Below are 17,546 nucleotides of genomic sequence, written 5' to 3' on the forward strand. Positions count from 1 at the left end.
GAGCAGGGATTCTCAACGTTGGGTCCCCAGATGTTATTGGACTTCAACTCCCATAATCCCCAGGCCCAGTGGCTTTTGGCTGGGGATTATGGGAGCTGAAGTCCAATAACATCTGGGGACCCAACGTTGAGAATCCCTGGCCTAGAGCACCTTTCTTATGAGGCAAGGCTACAACACCTGGGGCTATTTAGTTTAGAAAAAAGACGACTGCACAGAGATATGATAGAGGTCTATAAAATCATGCATGGTGTGGAGAAAGTGGATAGAGAGAACTTCTTCTCCTTCTTGCATAATACTAGAACCAGGGGTCATCCTATGAAATTGATTGCCAGGAAATCTATCACTAACAAATGAAAATACTTTTTTGCCCAACGCATTATCAATTTGTAGAATTCTCTGCCATGAGATGTGGTGACAGCCAACAATCTGGATGGCTTTAAGAGGGGGTTGGATAACTTCATGGAGGAGAGGTCTATCAATGGCTACTAGTCAGAAGGCTATAGGCTACCTCCAGCCTCAATGGCAGGATGCCTCTTGAGTACCAGTTGCAGGGGAGTCACAGCAGGAGAGATAGCATGCCCTCAGCTCCTGCCTGTGGCTTCCAGCAGCATCTGGTGGGCCACTGTGTGAAACAGGATGCTGGACTTGATGGGCCTTGGGCCTGATCCAGCAGGAATGTTCTTAAGTATAATAGTAACTCCTGGTTGGCCATTGTGTGTCGATGGAAAGGCATGTACCGATCAGCAAGTGATGCTAACTTAGAGGAGTCTGGGTTTAGAATAGGAGTGGGCAAACATGACCCTCCAGCTGTTGTTGAACTACAATTCCCATCATCCCCAGCAGTGGTCCCTCTAATTTTTTCCCTTTGTGTGTGGAATGAGTTTTGTTCTGGGTGGCAGTATCAAGGCAGTGTGCATGCACATGCATTCAGAGTCTGGCCTTCCTGGTTCAACCTGAGCGGGGTCTAAAACTGACTGAGTGGGACATCAAAAAACATGTGAGCCCACGTCCTAGAGGGAACACTGATCCCCAAGCACAGTCATTGTGGCTGGGGATGGTGGGAGTTGTAATTCAGTGACAGCTGGAGGGCCAGGTTTACCCACCCCGGTTTAGAAGGCTGAGTTGAGTTCTGGGGCCATTGGAGGGTAAGAGCGAGAAGGGATTCTTGGACAGGTCACAAGAGCTAGATAGGCTGGCTTGGACTTTGGATGGTAAGTCAGGATTGTTGGGCGAGGTGGCCACAGAAGGGTTAGTGTGGGAAACACAAGCATTGGATTAAATGGCTGATCTTCCCTTAGAGATGAGAAGAGGGGTGGGATTTTCAGTGTTGTCTTTTTCTTAGGGGCCTGACAGTGGAGTGGCTGTTGGATTTTTGACTGCAGTGGGAAATTGGTATTAGTCCTCTTATTTTGCTTTGGGGTAGACGATCCGCAAGTGGGGTGGGCTTGTTATGGAAGGAGAGCTGGTCGTGTGGTAGCAAGCATGAATTGTCCCCTTTGCTAAGCAGGGTCCACTCTGGTTTGCATTTGAATGGGAGACTACATGTGAGCACTGTGAAATATTCCCCTTAGGGGATGGGGCCGCTTTGGGAGGACAGAAAGCTCAAAGTTTCCCTCCCGGCCATCCCCAGATAGGGCTGAGAGAGACTTCTGCCCGTAACCTTGGAAAAGCCGCTGTCAGTTGTGTAGATAATACTGAGCTAGATGGACCAAGGGTCCGACCTGGTAGAAGACAGCTTCCTATGTTCATGTTACTCGTTTTTTATAGACTTGTGGGGTGAGCCTTTTGCGGGAAGGCTGAGCAGTTAGTGTTGGGCTTGATCCATCTTCTTGGGGATGGTGTAGGCTTCTCTGACCTGATTGTCTTTTCCATTGCAGGCCCTGATGCTTGAAAACCTCCAGAAACACTCAACCCCACACACCACCTTCCAACCCAATTCCCAGGTGAGAATGACAGGCCTCCCTTCGATGTGCTTGAGCTATGTTGAAGAGGATACAGGGAGCCTTGCCTTTCCCTTGCCTCCCTTACTGTAGACTTTGCAGATCCCCTGATGCTTGTGCGTGATCGGATCCCGCTCCTGCCCTAGAACTGGGACTTAGACCCAGGAGTCCTGCCCACCCCAAGCTCCTTCGCTCCACCCTGCACATCCCCACATTCCCTTCCCCATTCTATGTACAGAATCCTACTCCAGTCATGTTGTGGGGTTCATGTGGAATCCTGCCCTTCTCCGTCTCTCTCTTTCTCTCTAGATTGGGGAGGAGATGAGCCAAAACAGTTTCATCAAACAGTACTTGGAAAAGCAGCAGGAGTTGCTGAGGCAGCGTCTGGAGCGGGAGGCCCGGGAAGCAGCAGACCCTGAGAGTAAGGATGATGATGATGCCTCCTGGTCTATCCTCCGGAGATGTTCCATCTTAATTATTGGGGGTGGAATGGAGACCTAGTCCATTCCAAGCAGGGGGCGGGGGGGAAAACATTCTAAAGAGACAGACAGTACTGAAGAGCGTTTCAGAATTCAAAGTGTTTGGGAAGTGAATTGGTAAGAAGATAGAAAACCATAGGCAAAAAGCTGGAAAAATGAGAGTGCTGTTTTGATCTGTTGGCCCTGTTTTGATTTGTGCAGTTTTATTGATGGTGTTTTGGTTATTGGTGCTGCTTTTATTAACTTTTGTAAGGTGCCTCAAGGGTGTTTGTGTTGAAGGCAGGGTTTCAGTGCAACATATAAATAAGATAAATGTGTAGCTGAGAAGAAAGTCTAGATCAACCGGCAAATAAATAGGTGCTTGGGTAAAGACAAAAAGGAGTAAGTAGAAAAGCAACAGATACGGGGTTAAAGAATTCTGAGGCAAGAGAGCTTCACTCAAAGTATATTAGCTCAAGATGAATTGGAAAATGACATAAGGAGAAGTCATTTGGTCCTGTTGGGACTTCCTGAAGGAATAGCTGGTAACTTTTTCTGTATGGTGGCACACTGCAAAAATTGCCTGTTGGACAAGGCATGATCAGGTCAGCATGGAGGCTTCAGTCCAGGTTTCAGGGTACTGATGACAGGCCACAGCACAACGTAATCAGTCTTGGAGGTGGCTGTAATTAACCAAGGGTCATTTTTCAAGCTTTCTCAGATCTTCCCACCAGAGACATTGCAAGCAAGGGGGATAACTAAAACTCATTCCTGCAGTTTTCAAGAGGAGAATATCAATTATTGGTGGGCCATGCCCTTTCAGTTTTTGTAACAAAGGACAAAGATATTTATTTATTTTAGAGATTTGTACCCTACCTTTTCATTTAAAAAAAAAAAAAAAGCTCAAGGCAGCTTACAGAAGCTAAAAACGATTCAGTTACCACAATAGCAATAAACAAATAAAACATTTGAGATCAATAAAATGGAAAATCCAAATCCAACCAGCCCGGAGAGTAGGAGAAAAACCCCCAAAGAAACACACAGCACAAATTGCTAACCCAGTGGTTTTCAGATGTTGGGTCTCCAGATGTTGTTGGACTACAGCTCCCGTCCCGCTCACAGTGGCCAGAGGCCATTGTGGCTGAAGGTGATGGGAGTTTTAGCTCAACAATATCTGGAAACCCAAGTTTCAGAACCCCTAGACTAAACAGTAGGCAAGCAAAATGCTTGTTTAAACAAACAAAGTATCTATGCAAAACACAAACCAAGGGAGCAAGATGCAGCACCCTGAGCAAAGAGTTTGCCTGTAATCTGGGTGCTGCTGCCAAGAAGACCCTGTTCCTGGTCCCCACCAGCCTAACCAGCTGGTGATGGGATCCTCAAAAAGGCCCCCTCAGATGATAGTAGACAGAGGAGTTCTTCCCATATCTTGCTCCCAAGCTGCTTAGGATTTCAGAGGTGATAACCAGCACCTTGAATTGCACTGTGAAACGAACCAGCAGACTGTGGTTGCAGAAGCAGAGCCATGTGTGCTTCACAAAGCTAGCTCTGGTTAACAACCCTCCTTCTGGGCAACCTTCTCACAGCTTGAAGTTCCTGAATGCTTATCAAGTAAAGGAAAAGTGTGCTATCAAGTCGATTTCGATTCCTGGCGCCCACAGAGCCCTGTGGTTTCCTTTGGCAGAATACAGGAGAGGTTTACCCTTGCCTCCTCCCGTGCTGTATGAGATTATGCCTTTCAGCATCTTCCTAGATCACTGCTGCTGATATAGTACCAGTGGGGATTTGAACCGGCAACCTTCTGCTTGTTAGTCAGGCATTTCTCCGTGGTGCCATTAGGTGGCTGCTTGTCAAGTGCAAAACAGTAATCTAGTCCTGATATAACTAGGGCTTGTAGTAGGTTGTATGGTCCAGGTATGATACTGCTAACATTTGTTTCTCTGTCATAGATTGTGATGAATGGCCTATAGACAGTAGATGAAAGGTTCTGAATTAGTTGCCACCAATTAATTGTCATTATTGGGAGTTGAGATTGCTAGAGATTTACATATCAGGCGGTTTAGAAATATGATAAAAATAAATAATATTGGTTTGAGACAAACTGTGACTTCGCATGGTTGTAAGTCGGAAGTAAAAAAAAGATTATGAAGACGTTCAGATTGTCCTGTTTAAGTTTTCCTCCTCTTAAAACAGCTGTGCTGCTATACTAGGGTTAACTTGCTTTTGCCTCTTCTCTCCTCTCGCTAAGAAAACTTACCCGTGTGCTTAAAAGCAGAATGTGGATTTGCATCTCCCACACTCATACCCAGTGCTCACTGCTGACGCAGACACTGCATACCTGGATTCCAATAAAAAAAGGGAAGGTGTCCCACCTGGGCAGGTACATACATGCTTCCTGACACTTGTCTGTGTTCAGAAGAGGCACTCGCCCAGGGAGCAGTCTGGCAGCATTCTAGACTCTGGATTGCGCTGGACGATACTTAAAACCCTGCCCTGTTAATGCAGCCATTCCTCTCCAGCCTTGCTTCCCGATCTTCATGTCCAGTCAGAGCTCTTGTGCAGAAAGGAGATCATAGTGATTATAATCTTCTATAGGAATCTAGGAAGCTGCCCTATACCGAGTCAGACCATTGGTCCATCTGGCTCAATATTGTCTACACATGCAGCTTCTCCAAGGTTGCAGTCAGGAGACTCTCCCAGCGCTATCTTGGAATCTTCTAAATACAAGCCTGCAGATGCTCTTCCCAGAGCAGCCCTTCTGCACTCAAGCATCTTCCCAGAACAGCCCCCATCCCTGAAGGGGACTACCCGACAGTGCTCACACATGCATTCTCCCATTCAAATGCAAACCAGGGCAGACCCTGCTTAGCAAAGAGACAATTCTTGCTTGCGAGCACAGAGCCAGCTCTCCTCTTTCTAGATGCAGAAAGGTCAGGGGAGACCAGCGTAGGAAAACAGGACAGCGCATGCACGCCACTTGCACACACTGAGGAGAACACCACCACTAGGGAAAGGGAAGACACTGTCTGCCTAGGTCTCCAGAAGGATCGCGGATCAGCCACCTTCTCTTTTAATACCTTCCTTAAAGGAGAAGAAATGGCCGGCGGAGGAGATGCAGAATGACGCCCGAGTCCCTGGGAAGAACTGATGCTTCCAAATCTCGTCTTTGTTCCCTGTCTCACCCACATCCCCTATAAAAGTATCTCCCACATATCCTTCCTACAGATGTCATCTGCATACATTTCCTATGCACAGGCTCGTGGTGGTGCTCTGTTTGAAATTAACCTGCGGTAACTGATGATAGGGAGCACAGAGCCATCAGCTGGGTCCTGTTGAGAGCCGAGCTGTATATTTGTGTGGTGAAGGCGAGCCGAGAACGCAAGCCAGGTGGGGTCGAGGGAGACCTCATGCCTCTTCTCCCCCACCCACCCCCCACAGCCACCTGGGCTTACCTGGTGCTTTGATCACTGATTCCCGGGTAGCCAGCTGATTGGGGTGGGGTCTCGTTCTCTTTGTAGGCAAGTGTTGTGTCGTGTCCCGGGAGAGGGGAGAGCCTGACGAAGAAGGAGTGAGAAGACAAGAGCAGCATTCCTCCCGGCTTAGGCAGGTAAGTGGCAGCGGCAGCAGGGGAGAGGAAATCAGCTAGGGAAGGCTGCGTATATGGTGTCTGCCACATGAAAAGGCAGCGGGAGGGGTTGGTGGGGGGCAACGTGGGCCTTCTGTGATTCGACTTCCCCTCTTCCCCTCAGGCCAGAGCTGTTAAGACTGCAGGAGGGGTCCATGCCCCGGTCAGCGAAGAGCGGGAAACATCTCTTCGGAGTCGGAGGATCGCACAACAGGCACCTGTAAAAGAGGAGGAGGAAGAGGATGACGACGAGGAGGAAGAAGAGGAGGAGGAGGAAGAGGAGGAGGAGGAAGAAGACGAGGAAGCTGCCTCTCTGCTGGCAAAGCAGACGTCCAAGGGCCAGGCTGAGCCTGGAGTGCCGGCTGAGCCTGGAGTGCAAGCTTCCCAGGAGACAGGCTCGTGCCAGGCAGCAACACCCGTTGTCTTAGAGGCCCAGCCGAAGGAGGCCCTGGCCAAGACCCCAGACGCCCAGGAGGCCGAAGCTGCAGCACCCCTTCTCCCTCCCCCCAAGGGCCTGGGGGAAGGGAAGGGGGGGCCTCCAGCACCAGAATGCAGGGAAGAGCCCCAGGGAGCTGTGGCACAAGAACCCCAGGAGGAACAGGGTGGGCCTGGGGAGCTGGGGCTTCCGGACAAGGAGCCAGTGGGAGCCGCAGCATCAGAGGCCATCGCTCTGCCCCCGGAAGCCCCGCAGGCAGGAAGAGCCCAGGAAGTGACGCCGCAGGCAGAGCAAGGGGTGCCCGACATCCCTGAGACGCCAGACGGGCAGGCGGCGGGCCTGGGTGACGGGGGAGCTGGCCCTCTGCAGCCCCCGCAGCGGGTGGAGGAGGCCCCCCGAGAGGAAGACCAGGAGGAAGCAGCAGAAGCCCTCCGGACCCTGGAGGAGGCGGCGGCTGCCGCAGCGGCTCTCATCCAGGCCTCCCCGTCACCCCCGCAGCTCATTGAAGCACAGCACGCCCAGCCGGACCACGGGGGAGATGAGCCGCCGCCTCCTCTCTTGACCAAGGAAGCCCCCGCTGGGCCCAGCCCCACGGGAGACGAAGCCCCGCCTCAGCTCTCCCGACCGTCTCCCCCCTCTCAGGAAGCTCCGGCCGCGGTCAGCCCTGGCCTGCCAGAGGACAGGCCCCGCCACTCGCCATCTCCCTTGCCTCTCCCTCAGCGCCAGCAGGCCAGGCCAGGAGGCTCCCGCTCCTCCCGCTCCTCTTCCTCCTCAGCGTCCACTTCCTCCCGCTCCCGCAGTAGCTCCCAGCCCCGCTCCCGCCCGAGGAGACCCCGCTCCGGCTCTTCCGAGTCGCCTGCCAGGAAGCGGTGGGCCTCGGGCTCCCGCTCCCGTTCTGGCTCCGAGTCCGGCTCCAGGTCCCGCTCCAGCAGTGAGAGCAGCAGGAAGGTGAGTGGGCCTCCGGGCTGTCGAGCCTCCTCCAGCAGTGCTGGAGATTCAGGCATTAGGGATGTGCCAGGCAGCACTCCTGGGAGGCGGTGGTGGGGGTGGCCTTTAAGGGGCAGGGAGGGTGCCCTTACCTGCCCCGCCACTTTCCCCCGCAGGTGCTTTCTCCAAAATTGTTGCCGTGGGGCTGCAGCGTACCTCACTGCAGCCCCAGTCACTGTCACTTCCGGTATGACAGTGACTGGGGCTGCAGGGAGAGATGCCACAGCCCCACGGCAATGATTTTGAGGAAAGTGCCAGCGGGGCAGGTAAGGGCACCCTCCCTGCCCCTTAAAAGCCACCCCCCTGCCTCCGAAACGGACTTCCAAACCGGTTTGTGCACATCCCTATCAGGCACGTCGGCAATATTCCAGATTTTTGGATGGGATCCTTGTGCTGGCCTTCTAGGACTGTGAGTTCTACTCTGATTGGGGTATAGTCCCATTCCAGCCTGGGTTTTTTCCAGAGGGGGATGTCAAGATTCTCCCCCCCCCGCCCCGCAATACCTAGTGCTTCCTAGTGTTGTGTCATTACTTTAGGACTCGTATCTCATCCCCCCTCCTTTCAGCCCTGTGAGAGTGGGTTAGAGCAGGGCTGCACAATTTCACCCCCCCAGCTGCTGTTGGACTACAACTCCCACCATCCCCAGCCACAGTGTCCAATAGACGGGGATGATGGGAGTTGTGGTCCAGCACTTGCAGCGGGGCTGAAGTTGTGCAGCCCTGGGAGGGAGGAAGAAAGAGGCTGATTCATGGCTGAAGCAGGGATTTGCAACCAGTCCTCCTCTATGCCAAGCCAGTCCTTTTATCCATCAGGGGGAGACCTATTTATTTATAAAAGGGTTTTTAAAAAAAGAGGTATATGTGTATACCTATTTAAAAAAACACCCGGAAATGAGAGAAGATCAATATGCCAGGTGTTTCAAAGAGCCTTGAAACTGAACACTCAATTGGTGACCAGTGATGGGTTAAGGTTTTATTTTTATAATGCTGTTCTATATTTTCATCCCGTCCTCCTTCCTGCAGGTTGCACAGCAGGGCTTGTATGATTCTGTCCCCTCAACAGCCCTGTGTGGCTGGGAGATAGTAACTGAGCTTGATGGCTGAGTGAGGATTTGAACCCAGGTCCCCCCAGCCCTAGTCAGACACCCTACCACCACACTGGTGTCTGGGCATATCCAAGCCCTCAGTGGCTTGTGAGCTCCCTTTTCTGCCAGGAGGGAGGGGGTCACAGAGGCAGCGGCCAGGGAAATGTGCCCCCTTGCTCTGCTTTGTGTGACGTGCTAAATGTCGCCCTTTCCTGGTTGGCCGAGAGACTGGGTAAAGGCCCAGAGGCCAGCCCCCTGCTGCACAAGCAGGCAGAGCAGGTGCCCGTAAAGAAGGAAGTCCAGCCTGCCCCGGCTCCCCGCAAGCCTTCTGGGTAGCAAGCGCAGCTGCCTCAGTGGGACTTCCGTGGCTTCTGGGCAGGGACTGTGTTCAGACAGAGGTCGGAGAAGCCCATCGCCGCTAACATGCCGTTTGAACTCTGTCTCTAGATCCCTCCCCCCCGCCCTGACCACACACCCCACACTGGAATCCCTGGGGAAGAAAGGCTCCAGTCTGAATTGGGGGCAGGCCACGCAAGGCGTTCTTTCTGGCTGCAGGCCAGCCGCTTCTCAAAGCAAACAGACCTTCTCCGCTCAGGGCCAGCGAGTCCTGGGGAGAGCAGGGCAGGGGGAGTCTGGCCAACGAGATGCCGCCAGCCTCCAGAAGCCTCCCACTGGCCTGCAGCCCGACTCTGCCATCCCTGCTGTGTGGAAAGGCGAGGCTTGCCTTGAACAACTTGCAACGTTCCCTGCGCTGCCCAAGGGCCCCACCGAAGCTCAAGTGGAATTTAGGCCCACGCTTCAGGCCGGGTCTTTGCAGGAGGGGTCCTTAAAAACACATTCTGGGTCTGGTGAGGTTGGATTTCTTAGGCAGATTTTAGAGCACCTTTCCTTAGATGCTGGAGTCCTTGGCATGCACACCCAGCCCCAAAGGCCTAGGCCACGAGCTAGATTGCTGCTTGAGAGAGCTGCAGTGTTTCGTTTCTCAGCTGGAAATAATTTTGATAAGACACAAAAGATACCCCTGATTTAGCAGTCAGTAGAGTTTTTAGAAGAGGTTTCTAATATAATTTCTAAATAGAGATTTCTGATAGAAGTACTTAAATAAAGACTGCAGGTGGCAAGCAGCATCTCGGAAGAGGTATTTGGCTTGCTTCTCCTGAGATGGCCTCTGCTGGGACGCATCCGGACAACAGCTAAAAACCAAAGTCCCCTTCAGACGTTAGGAAGGCAAGCGACGCTCACGGGGACAGCCCCCAAAGTGGGTAGGGAGCCCCGCCCGGGTGCTGACCCTCACCCTGCCACTCGCGGTTACGGCGGCATTTGTGGGAAGCGGCACGCACAGTCACCGTGATGGCTGTCACTTCCGTGATCGGCAGCCTTGGAAGCTGCAGCCATCATGGTGACCGTGTGTGCCTTTTTACCCAAATGCCCCCGTAACCGCGACTGACACGGCCCGGGAGTAAGTGTCAGCGCTGGGGCGGGGCTCCCTACCCACTTTCTGCTCTGTCACCCTGAGCACGTCTGAATGGGGCTCAAGCGTTTCCCTGTTCTTGTTGGTTTCTTCCCTAAGCAAATGTCATTGCTGGCGTGGTCTTCAATGGAGGGACAGTCCTGGCTGCCTAGTCTCCCCCCCGCCCCCCACCCGTGTTGCACTGTGAGCTGCTTTTAAAATGCCCCCAAGCATGGTGTGTGGGGCACGGCTGCTAAATGTCAGGGCCGTCTTCCTCGGCTGGGCCAGCAGGAGCCCCTGGACTCAGAGTTGTCTCTTTCCCCTTGCAGTCCCGCAGTCCTGAAGCCTCGAGGGACAGCACCAGCTACCCCCACACCAAAGAGTCCTCCCCCCGAGGGGAGACCCCGCCGCATCGCAGCAGCCCCCAGGCCCAGCAGGACATGTCGTCCAGTCCCAGGGAAGAGGAAAGGGCCGCCTCTTCTCCCCCTTTGGAGCCCTCGAGATACCCCAGCCAGCAGGAGCAGGAGGAGCAGCAGGAGACGGAGAGTGCAGTCCCAGAGCGAGTATGCAGTGGACGGCGTTGGGGGGGTGGGCAACTCCTTGGTGGGGGCCAGTTCCCCTTTAGCCTAGCATTAGAAGCGGGGGGGGGCTATGGGGTGGCGCACGTGAGCCCACCCCCCACAGCCTCTGCCTGCTAAATCCCCACCCCCTCTCCCAACAGGGCAGCTCAGAGCCCTCCTTTCCCATGGAGGCCGCAGGCCTAGACAGTGGGGTCCCTGTCTCAGAGCCCCAGCACCCGTCTCAGCAGCAGCAGCAGCAGCAGCGCAGCAAAAGGTGAGTCTGGAAGGCCAAGCTCTCGGGGGCGAGGGTGGGACGGGAGGCGAGCTCAGTGCCCCGGACCACCGGAGGGCAAGATGCTTGTGCAGGGAGCCTTCAGAGATGGCAGCAGCCCCGGAGCTCAGACCGCAATGTGAGAAGATGGCAGTCCTGCGCAATGGGCCAGGGAGCTTGATCTGACCCAGGTTCGAGACCCAGGACACACCAGCAGCAGGGTGCTTCAGAGCGCGTGCAGAGTGCCGTGTGCCTCACGACTGGGACGGGAGAAAGGGCTGACGGCTGAACCAGCTCGACTTCCCCACTCGATACACCCTGGGCGAGGATGCACTCCTCCTGGTTTTGAAAGGTCTTGCGTGCAGTGTTCGACCATGGTTAGCTCAGGCCGAGCAGCGCTCACTAACCCAGGACTACGGCTCCCATCTTCCCCAGCCGCAAGGAGCTTGGAGAGGCCAGTGTGCCCACCAGTGTGCCCACCTCTGTGCCCACCTGAATGTGGTGAGGGCCCTGTTCAGGACTGGTCCTGGACACTCTTCCACATTCTCATGCCGGGTGAGAGCAACTTAGTCTTAGATCCTTTATTAGGATCAACCCAGCAGCAAACGTTAGGGCTCTCCACAACTGGCCTCCTCGGCCACAGGTCCCCAGATGTTGTTGGACAAAGCTCCCAGGACCATCTGGATGAGACTCAAGGTTGGGAAACCCTGCGCTAGAGAAACTAGAAGGCAACACGACCACACCCCAAGCAGGACTTTGTGTCAGTTGGGTTGGCCCTAATAACGGGGCAGCCAGATTTGTTGCTCTTTAAAAACAAAACAAAACAAAACCAGCCGACCAGTGCAGCTGTGATTTCTGTGTGGCCCAGATAGTTGGCTGGAGTGTGGGGCGGGAACAGCTGGGACTCTCTGTGCATGCAGGCGGTGCTGATTCTGAGAGCGCCGCCGCCGCCTCAGTCTTGATGTCCTGGACCTCTCCAGATCAGCCCCAAGGAGGGAGTGGTTGCGAGCAGAGCTGCTTCTCCATCCCCTGAGCGGCGGCGGCTGCTTCTGCTGGTGTGCCCGCTTGAGCCAGCCCTCGGTCCGATGGGTTTTCAGTGCTCACCGTGCGAGGAGCTGCACTCACTCAGCAATTCCACCCTAGTCAGAGTTGCTTGGGAGACTGTGCCGCAATCCGCCTTAACCAAGCCCATCCCTGGGGGAAGACAGAACCTTGCAATGGGCTCCATTAACAGGGTGGGGTTCCAAGGGACCAAGCCGGGCAGGGTCCTAATTTGGCACCATCCCAGTCTGGGTAAGGATATCCATTAAGAGTCGCACGGGAAGGGAATGAACCTCCTTGAGGCAAGGGGGCTGGTTATAGGGCTTGTGGCCTGCCAGCCACCCTCTCATAGCCTTGATGGAGGCCCCTTTCTTTTAAGGGACTGCAGCACCCTGGATTTCCTTGCTGAGACAAAAAGAGGGCTGGCTCATGGTAGTTTTTACAAGATCATCCAGGATGAGAAGAAAGTAAATTGAGACCTTTTTTCTCCCTCATAATTTTGGAACAGTGGGTCAGCGGCTGAAATGGGGCGGGGGGGGGGGGAGGAAATTCATGGCAAGCAAAAGATCTACTTGATGGAATTCACTGCCACAAGATGTGGGTATGGCCGCTAGCCTTAGGTGGCCTGGCTCCTCCTTTTTTAAAGCCACCCAGCCTCTTGTAGCAGCGAGTTCCAGACGTTAATTATGCATAGTGTGAAGCATGGTTTCCACCAAGTGATGGAGGATCAGTCTGTCAAGAGATGGTTCTCAGGTGGCTGATACTGTATGGCCCTGATGAGCCTCCCTGCTCAGAGGCAGTCGGCTGCATGATCCTACCAGCAGCAGATGGCCCGGGAGGCATCCGCTTGGCCCTGGGGGGAGGCCGGGGCGGGTGAGGATGTTCTTGGGAGTAGCTGCGCCTGTTCAGGGCAGTGCTTGGCCGCAGGGTAACCGGAGGCGCCGGGCAAGAGGAGCGCGCTTGGCTGGGCTTCCCGGCGGGGGCCGAACGCTCATCTCTGCTGGCGCCGGGGAGTGAGTGTCCGGGAGTTCCTCTGTCCGCGGTGGGCGATGCTGCTGCTGCGGCTCCGGCTCCCCCTCCAGCCTCCCTCCCTCCCTCCTCTCCCCTCCCAGGGGCTGCTGGGAAGGCGGCGGCAAGATGGCTCCGCCGCCCGTCAGCCTCTCCGGTGCGGTCTTGCTGCTGCCGCCGCCGTTGTCGCTGCTGCTGCTGCCGCCGTCTGTGCCGCCGCCCCCGCCTGGCCCTGCCGCCGCCGCCGCCGCGTCCTTGCGGCGCCTGCTGCTGGACTAGAGGCGGAGGAGCGGAGGGAGCCGCGGCCGGACCCGGCCATGCTGCTCTCCGAGAGCAAGGGAGGGTGAGACGGGGGGCCCGGCCTGCAGCGCCCGCTGCCGCCTCCGCCCGGCGGCCAGCGCGCCATCCACCCGCTCGCGCCCCCCTCCCTGCCCGCCCCGCATCCGCCCTGCCCGCCACTCCCGGGGCCGCCGACGCCTCCCCCCACCCGGTCCCATTCATTCCGCGCCCCCTCCCCTCCCTCTCCCCCCCTCCCTTCCCCCACGTTTCCCTGCCTGCGCCATTCCCCGCTTCCCCCCCCCATCTCCGCCCCCCCCCGGCCGCCTTCCCTTCTCCGCACCCGCCGGCCGCATCCTGCGCTCCCTCCCCCCCTCCCCGGATTCGTCCCCTCCCCCCTTTCCTTTCTCTGCCTCGCTGCTCCCCTCCCCCACCAGCCCCTCCGCCATCTATTTTCTCTCCCCCTCCCCGCTTTCCTTCCTCCTCCAGGCCCCCTCCCCCCTGCTTTGTCATCTACACACACACCCGCCGCCGCCGCTGCTGCTTCTTCTTCCCTGCCTCTGACAGGGTCACCCTCACCCCTCCGGCCCCCCTTCCTGCAGGCGCCTTCCTTTTGCTGCATCCTTCGCTTTTTGTCCATCTTTCCCTCTCTCCTTTCTCTCTTCCATCCTTGGAAACTGGTCTCTTCGCCAGCACACACACACACACACCCCGCTCTTTCTGCAGAGACATGCCTGCTTTCTCCCCTTTGGGTGGTTTTCCTCTCATTTGGCCCTCTTTCTCTCTTGTCCTTCTTCCTTGATCTTTTTCTCCCTCGCCCCCAATCCCACATGTGTGTTTCTTTCACTCCTCCCTCCCTCCTTCCTTCCTTCCTTCCTTGTTCACCACTTCTTATTTCTGTGCCTGTCATCCCTTTATCCTCCTTGGATCCAGCAGTTTTAGGGCAGGGCACCTGATGTGGGGGTGGGGGGTATGGCTGTGGGGCTGCGTGAGGACGGGCAGAAGATAACCCCTAGAGCAGCACTTCTGGGGAGGCGGTTTGGGTGGCAGAGTGTCCACAGGAGCCGGGTTTGTGATGGGTCTTCGCAATTTGGAAATCCGCTGCTCCCTAGGGGTGCAGTGGTTGGCTTCCAGAAAGAGGTTGCCCCTCTGCTTTGGAAACCACTGTCTCCTGACCCCTCACCCCAGATGTGAGAGAGCTGGCTGTGGGCCTCTCTGTAGGTGAAGAAAAGGCACTTTGCACATGCTCGGGCATCTTCTTCCGCTCCAGTGCAGAGCTGTGGCTCAAGTTCAGCCTTGCTGGGGTGCAGTGAGGAGGAGGATGGCTTTGGGGGTGGCTGAAGTTTGGGAGGGCCGGAGTTAGATGGAGGGGGATGCATTTCTTCAGGGATTGGCGGTGGGTGGGTTTGCAGCTAGAGGGGAGGCTTTCCCCGGAGGCCCAGTGGGCGAAGATTTCGTTTTATTTGTTGTTCCGTTTTCATGCCGCCTTTCATTAAGCATCTTGAGGTGGTTTCATGGGGCTGTGGTGACTGGAGCTCTTTGGGGTGCATGTTGCAGCAGCAGCAGCAGCCCTGCTTCCTCCAGGTGCGGCGGGCGGGGTGTGTGTGTGGGGGGGGGGCTGCCCCTCGTGCCTGCCAGGCCCTGGCCACAAGTGACCGCCTCTCTCCCTCTCTCCACGCAGCGAGGAGAAGCAAGAGGTGCCAATGGAGCCGTCTGAGCCCCGACCAGAGAGCGAGGCTCCTGAGCCGGGCCCCGATGAACACACATCCCCAGAGCCCTCTGGACCTGGCGCGGGCCCCGAAGATGAGGAGAAGAAAGAGGTAGCGTGTGGGGCTCCCCTGGGCGCACGGGCAGGGGACCCCTGGGGTGCGTAGTGGCAGCCAGGAGAGGGCAGGACTGGTGGCCGGCCTGGAGAGCTGGAAGGCGCACAGGGGCACGCGGAGGCACTTGTGGGTCTCAGACCCCTGCAGCGAGAGCTGGGTGCTCTGTTAAAGTGTGGTGGGAGAGGGGTCTTCCTCTTCCTTGGCATCCCATTGGGGAGGGAGCCATAGTTCAGCGGTAGAGCCTCTGCTTTGCACACAGAAGGTCACAGGTTCAGTCCCTGGCAGCATCTCCAGGTAAGGCTGGAGGCCTGCCTGAAACCTTGGAGAAGCTGCTGCCAGTCAGGGTAGGTCCTACTGAGCTAGATGGACCAATGGTCTGACTCGGTGGAAGGCAGCTTCTGATGTTCCACCCAAACCCTCCTCTCGTTCCTTGTCACCTTGAATGCAAGGGGCCTTGTACCAAGGCTTTGCGTCAGTCGTGATTCCCCAAGAGCTCAGAAAGAGCTCATGCAAGAGCAGGCATGAAGTTCGCCTTCCTGGGAAATGTTGCTTTCATTTTTAACAAAAAAGAGCTGAGTTTCTAGCCCTTATGGTTGGGTAATTAGGCTGGAAGGTTGGTGGGCACTGCCTGTGGAGCTCTGTGAAGCCAGAGCGGGGGCTGGAGAAGGCTTTCTGTGCTGGATGGGAGGCAGGATTTCAAGCTGCTGCAGAGCCCCTTGCCCCTCCCAATTATTAACAAAGCCAAAATAAGTGATGCAGAGGAGTTTAAAAATTGTAGAATTAATTAAGCAGAATCACAGAAATTATGCACATTTGTTCAGTTTGCTTAATTTACACGGGATGCAGAATGGTGTACAACTCGAATAGCCTGAGCTTAGAATTCTAAATTTTAGCTCCCAATATGTAGCTCTCTGTCTCAAGCCAGTGTTTGGTGTAAATGTTTCAAGAGACAGTGGCTCCATGAAATTACAAGCCATATGTTGGGTCCCTTCCCATAATCCCAGCCTCCTGCCCCATGTCCTGTGAATGTAGCTATTGGGTAACAAAGACCCTGGTTTGGGGAGGGCCGAATATAATTTGTTTGCTGAATGTCATTTTATTGAAAGGTTCATGTTGCCCACCCCCCTCCCAGCCCCATATTGTCCAAGATTTGACTTGTCATATCCTGAGCCAGTGTATGAACCTGGCCTCTCTCCTACTCTGTGAAAAGGGGCTGGGTGCCGGGCAGGGCTGTTTGGGGACACAAACACATTCGCGCGCCAGACTCTGCTTTTCATGCCGCTAAGAAGAGGGGAGGGTGGGGCCAGGCCTTGCTTCCCCCCACCCTAAAGATAGCTTCCCCCACAACCCCGTTGACGTTCTCCTCTGGACTCGTTTGTTCTGATCCCCATTTTAAAGAGGCTCCAATCCACCGGGAGTGCGAAAGAGAGAGTGAGAGAGAGAGAACCGGAGAGAGAGAGCGCGGGCGTCCTTGAGCAGGCTGCACAGGCAGGTACCTGTGGAGGTGGATGAGAGGTTCGAAGACCGTCTCTCTGCTGCCCATGAGAAGCCTTTCCTGGCACCGTTTCAGCCACCAGGTCCTCCACCTCTGGACCAGCAGAGCTCTCTGCTAAAGGAACGTGCCTCTGGGAGTCCCACACGCTCCGTGGGTCTCCTGGATCCTCTGGTACTCTTCTGTGGGTCCGAAAGCTCCATCTCGTTCCCAGAACCATGCCTGCTTTCTGCTGGTTCCTAGTTAAAACTCCGGAATCCAAGAGAATTGAACCCTGCCTGGCGGGGAGTCTCATGGACTTGAGCTGGCTCCAAGAACTCGAGACCTTCTGCTGTTGCTACATCTTGGCCTCCTGCTGACCGCCCGGTGCTGTTCCCTGCTCTTGGGAGAGCCGAGTCTCTGCTGTGCGTTCCCAGGGTCTCTGCCACCACTCCAAGGCTTCCATTGGTACGAGCCCAGCTTCAGAGACTTCCGGTGTCCTGCTGTAGAACCTTCTACTCACAAAAAGCAATTGGCGCTGGTTGTGAAGTCTCCGCCATCATGCAGAAAATGGTGGCCATCGTTTCTGGTTCCTTCCCTTGAGAGGAGACAGCTGGGAGAACTTCCTCCACCACCTTGGGAGTTCCAGCCACCTTGCAGCGTCTCCTGCGTCTGTGCCAGTTCTCCGTCACGCTTGGCCCTCCGCAGCGCCTCAAGGGGGCTCCTGACTGATGCTCTTCAGCTCCCGCATCCTGACCCGCCCCAGTGGTTCCTTGGTTGCTTTGGGGACTGGGCTTTGGAGGCCTTTCGTCTTTGGAGTTCTCTTTCGAGGTCTCTGGTGTGTCAAGTTGCTGGTTGTCACAAACCTTGCCGCCTACTTGCAAGCCCTGGTTTTCTCCACCGTCTGTCAAAGACTTCCGCCTCCACAGAGTTCCTGGAGTCGCAAAGTGTCGCCTAAGAGGACTTTGTTTACTCAGGTTTTCCAAAAAGTGGTGGTCCTCTTGCCATCAAGGACTTCTCTTGGCGTCGCTGTCCTGCTGCCGCCGGACCTGGAATCCCTTCCAGAAAAGGACTTTTGGGGCCAGTCTCCACTCGCTGCTTGGATGGCTGCCCCAC

The 17,546-nt window shown here is 55.5% G+C and overlaps 1 protein-coding gene and 1 long non-coding RNA gene across 5 annotated transcripts in view; one reads left to right on the forward strand and one right to left on the reverse strand.

Moving 5' to 3' along the window:
• ACIN1 (apoptotic chromatin condensation inducer 1) overlaps window positions 1-17,546 on the forward strand; it is a 35,191-nt gene that overhangs the window by 3,889 nt on the left and 13,756 nt on the right. The window contains exons 2-8 of one of the 4 annotated variants that reach the window (XM_053260274.1): window positions 1,878-1,943; window positions 2,250-2,361; window positions 5,917-6,005; window positions 6,148-7,407; window positions 10,310-10,543; window positions 10,702-10,814; window positions 14,818-14,956. In XM_053260274.1, coding sequence (XP_053116249.1) covers window positions 1,878-1,943; window positions 2,250-2,361; window positions 5,917-6,005; window positions 6,148-7,407; window positions 10,310-10,543; window positions 10,702-10,814; window positions 14,818-14,956 — 2,013 coding nt within the window. Of the gene's footprint in view, window positions 1-1,877; window positions 1,944-2,249; window positions 2,362-5,916; window positions 6,006-6,147; window positions 7,408-10,309; window positions 10,544-10,701; window positions 10,815-12,886; window positions 13,204-13,741; window positions 14,205-14,247; window positions 14,721-14,817; window positions 14,957-17,546 lie in introns of those variants that run through there. The other 3 variants (XM_053260275.1, XM_053260277.1, XM_053260276.1) reach the window with 3 other exon arrangements.
• LOC128329318 (uncharacterized) lies at window positions 2,878-5,987 on the reverse strand. The gene is made up of 3 exons (XR_008309616.1): window positions 5,851-5,987; window positions 4,787-4,951; window positions 2,878-3,169 (listed from the first exon to the last, which is right to left on the reverse strand). It is a non-coding gene; the product is annotated as an uncharacterized LOC128329318 (long non-coding RNA).

Source organism: Hemicordylus capensis, chromosome 6 (genome assembly GCF_027244095.1).
Source record: "Hemicordylus capensis ecotype Gifberg chromosome 6, rHemCap1.1.pri, whole genome shotgun sequence".
NCBI lineage: Eukaryota > Metazoa > Chordata > Lepidosauria > Squamata > Cordylidae > Hemicordylus > Hemicordylus capensis.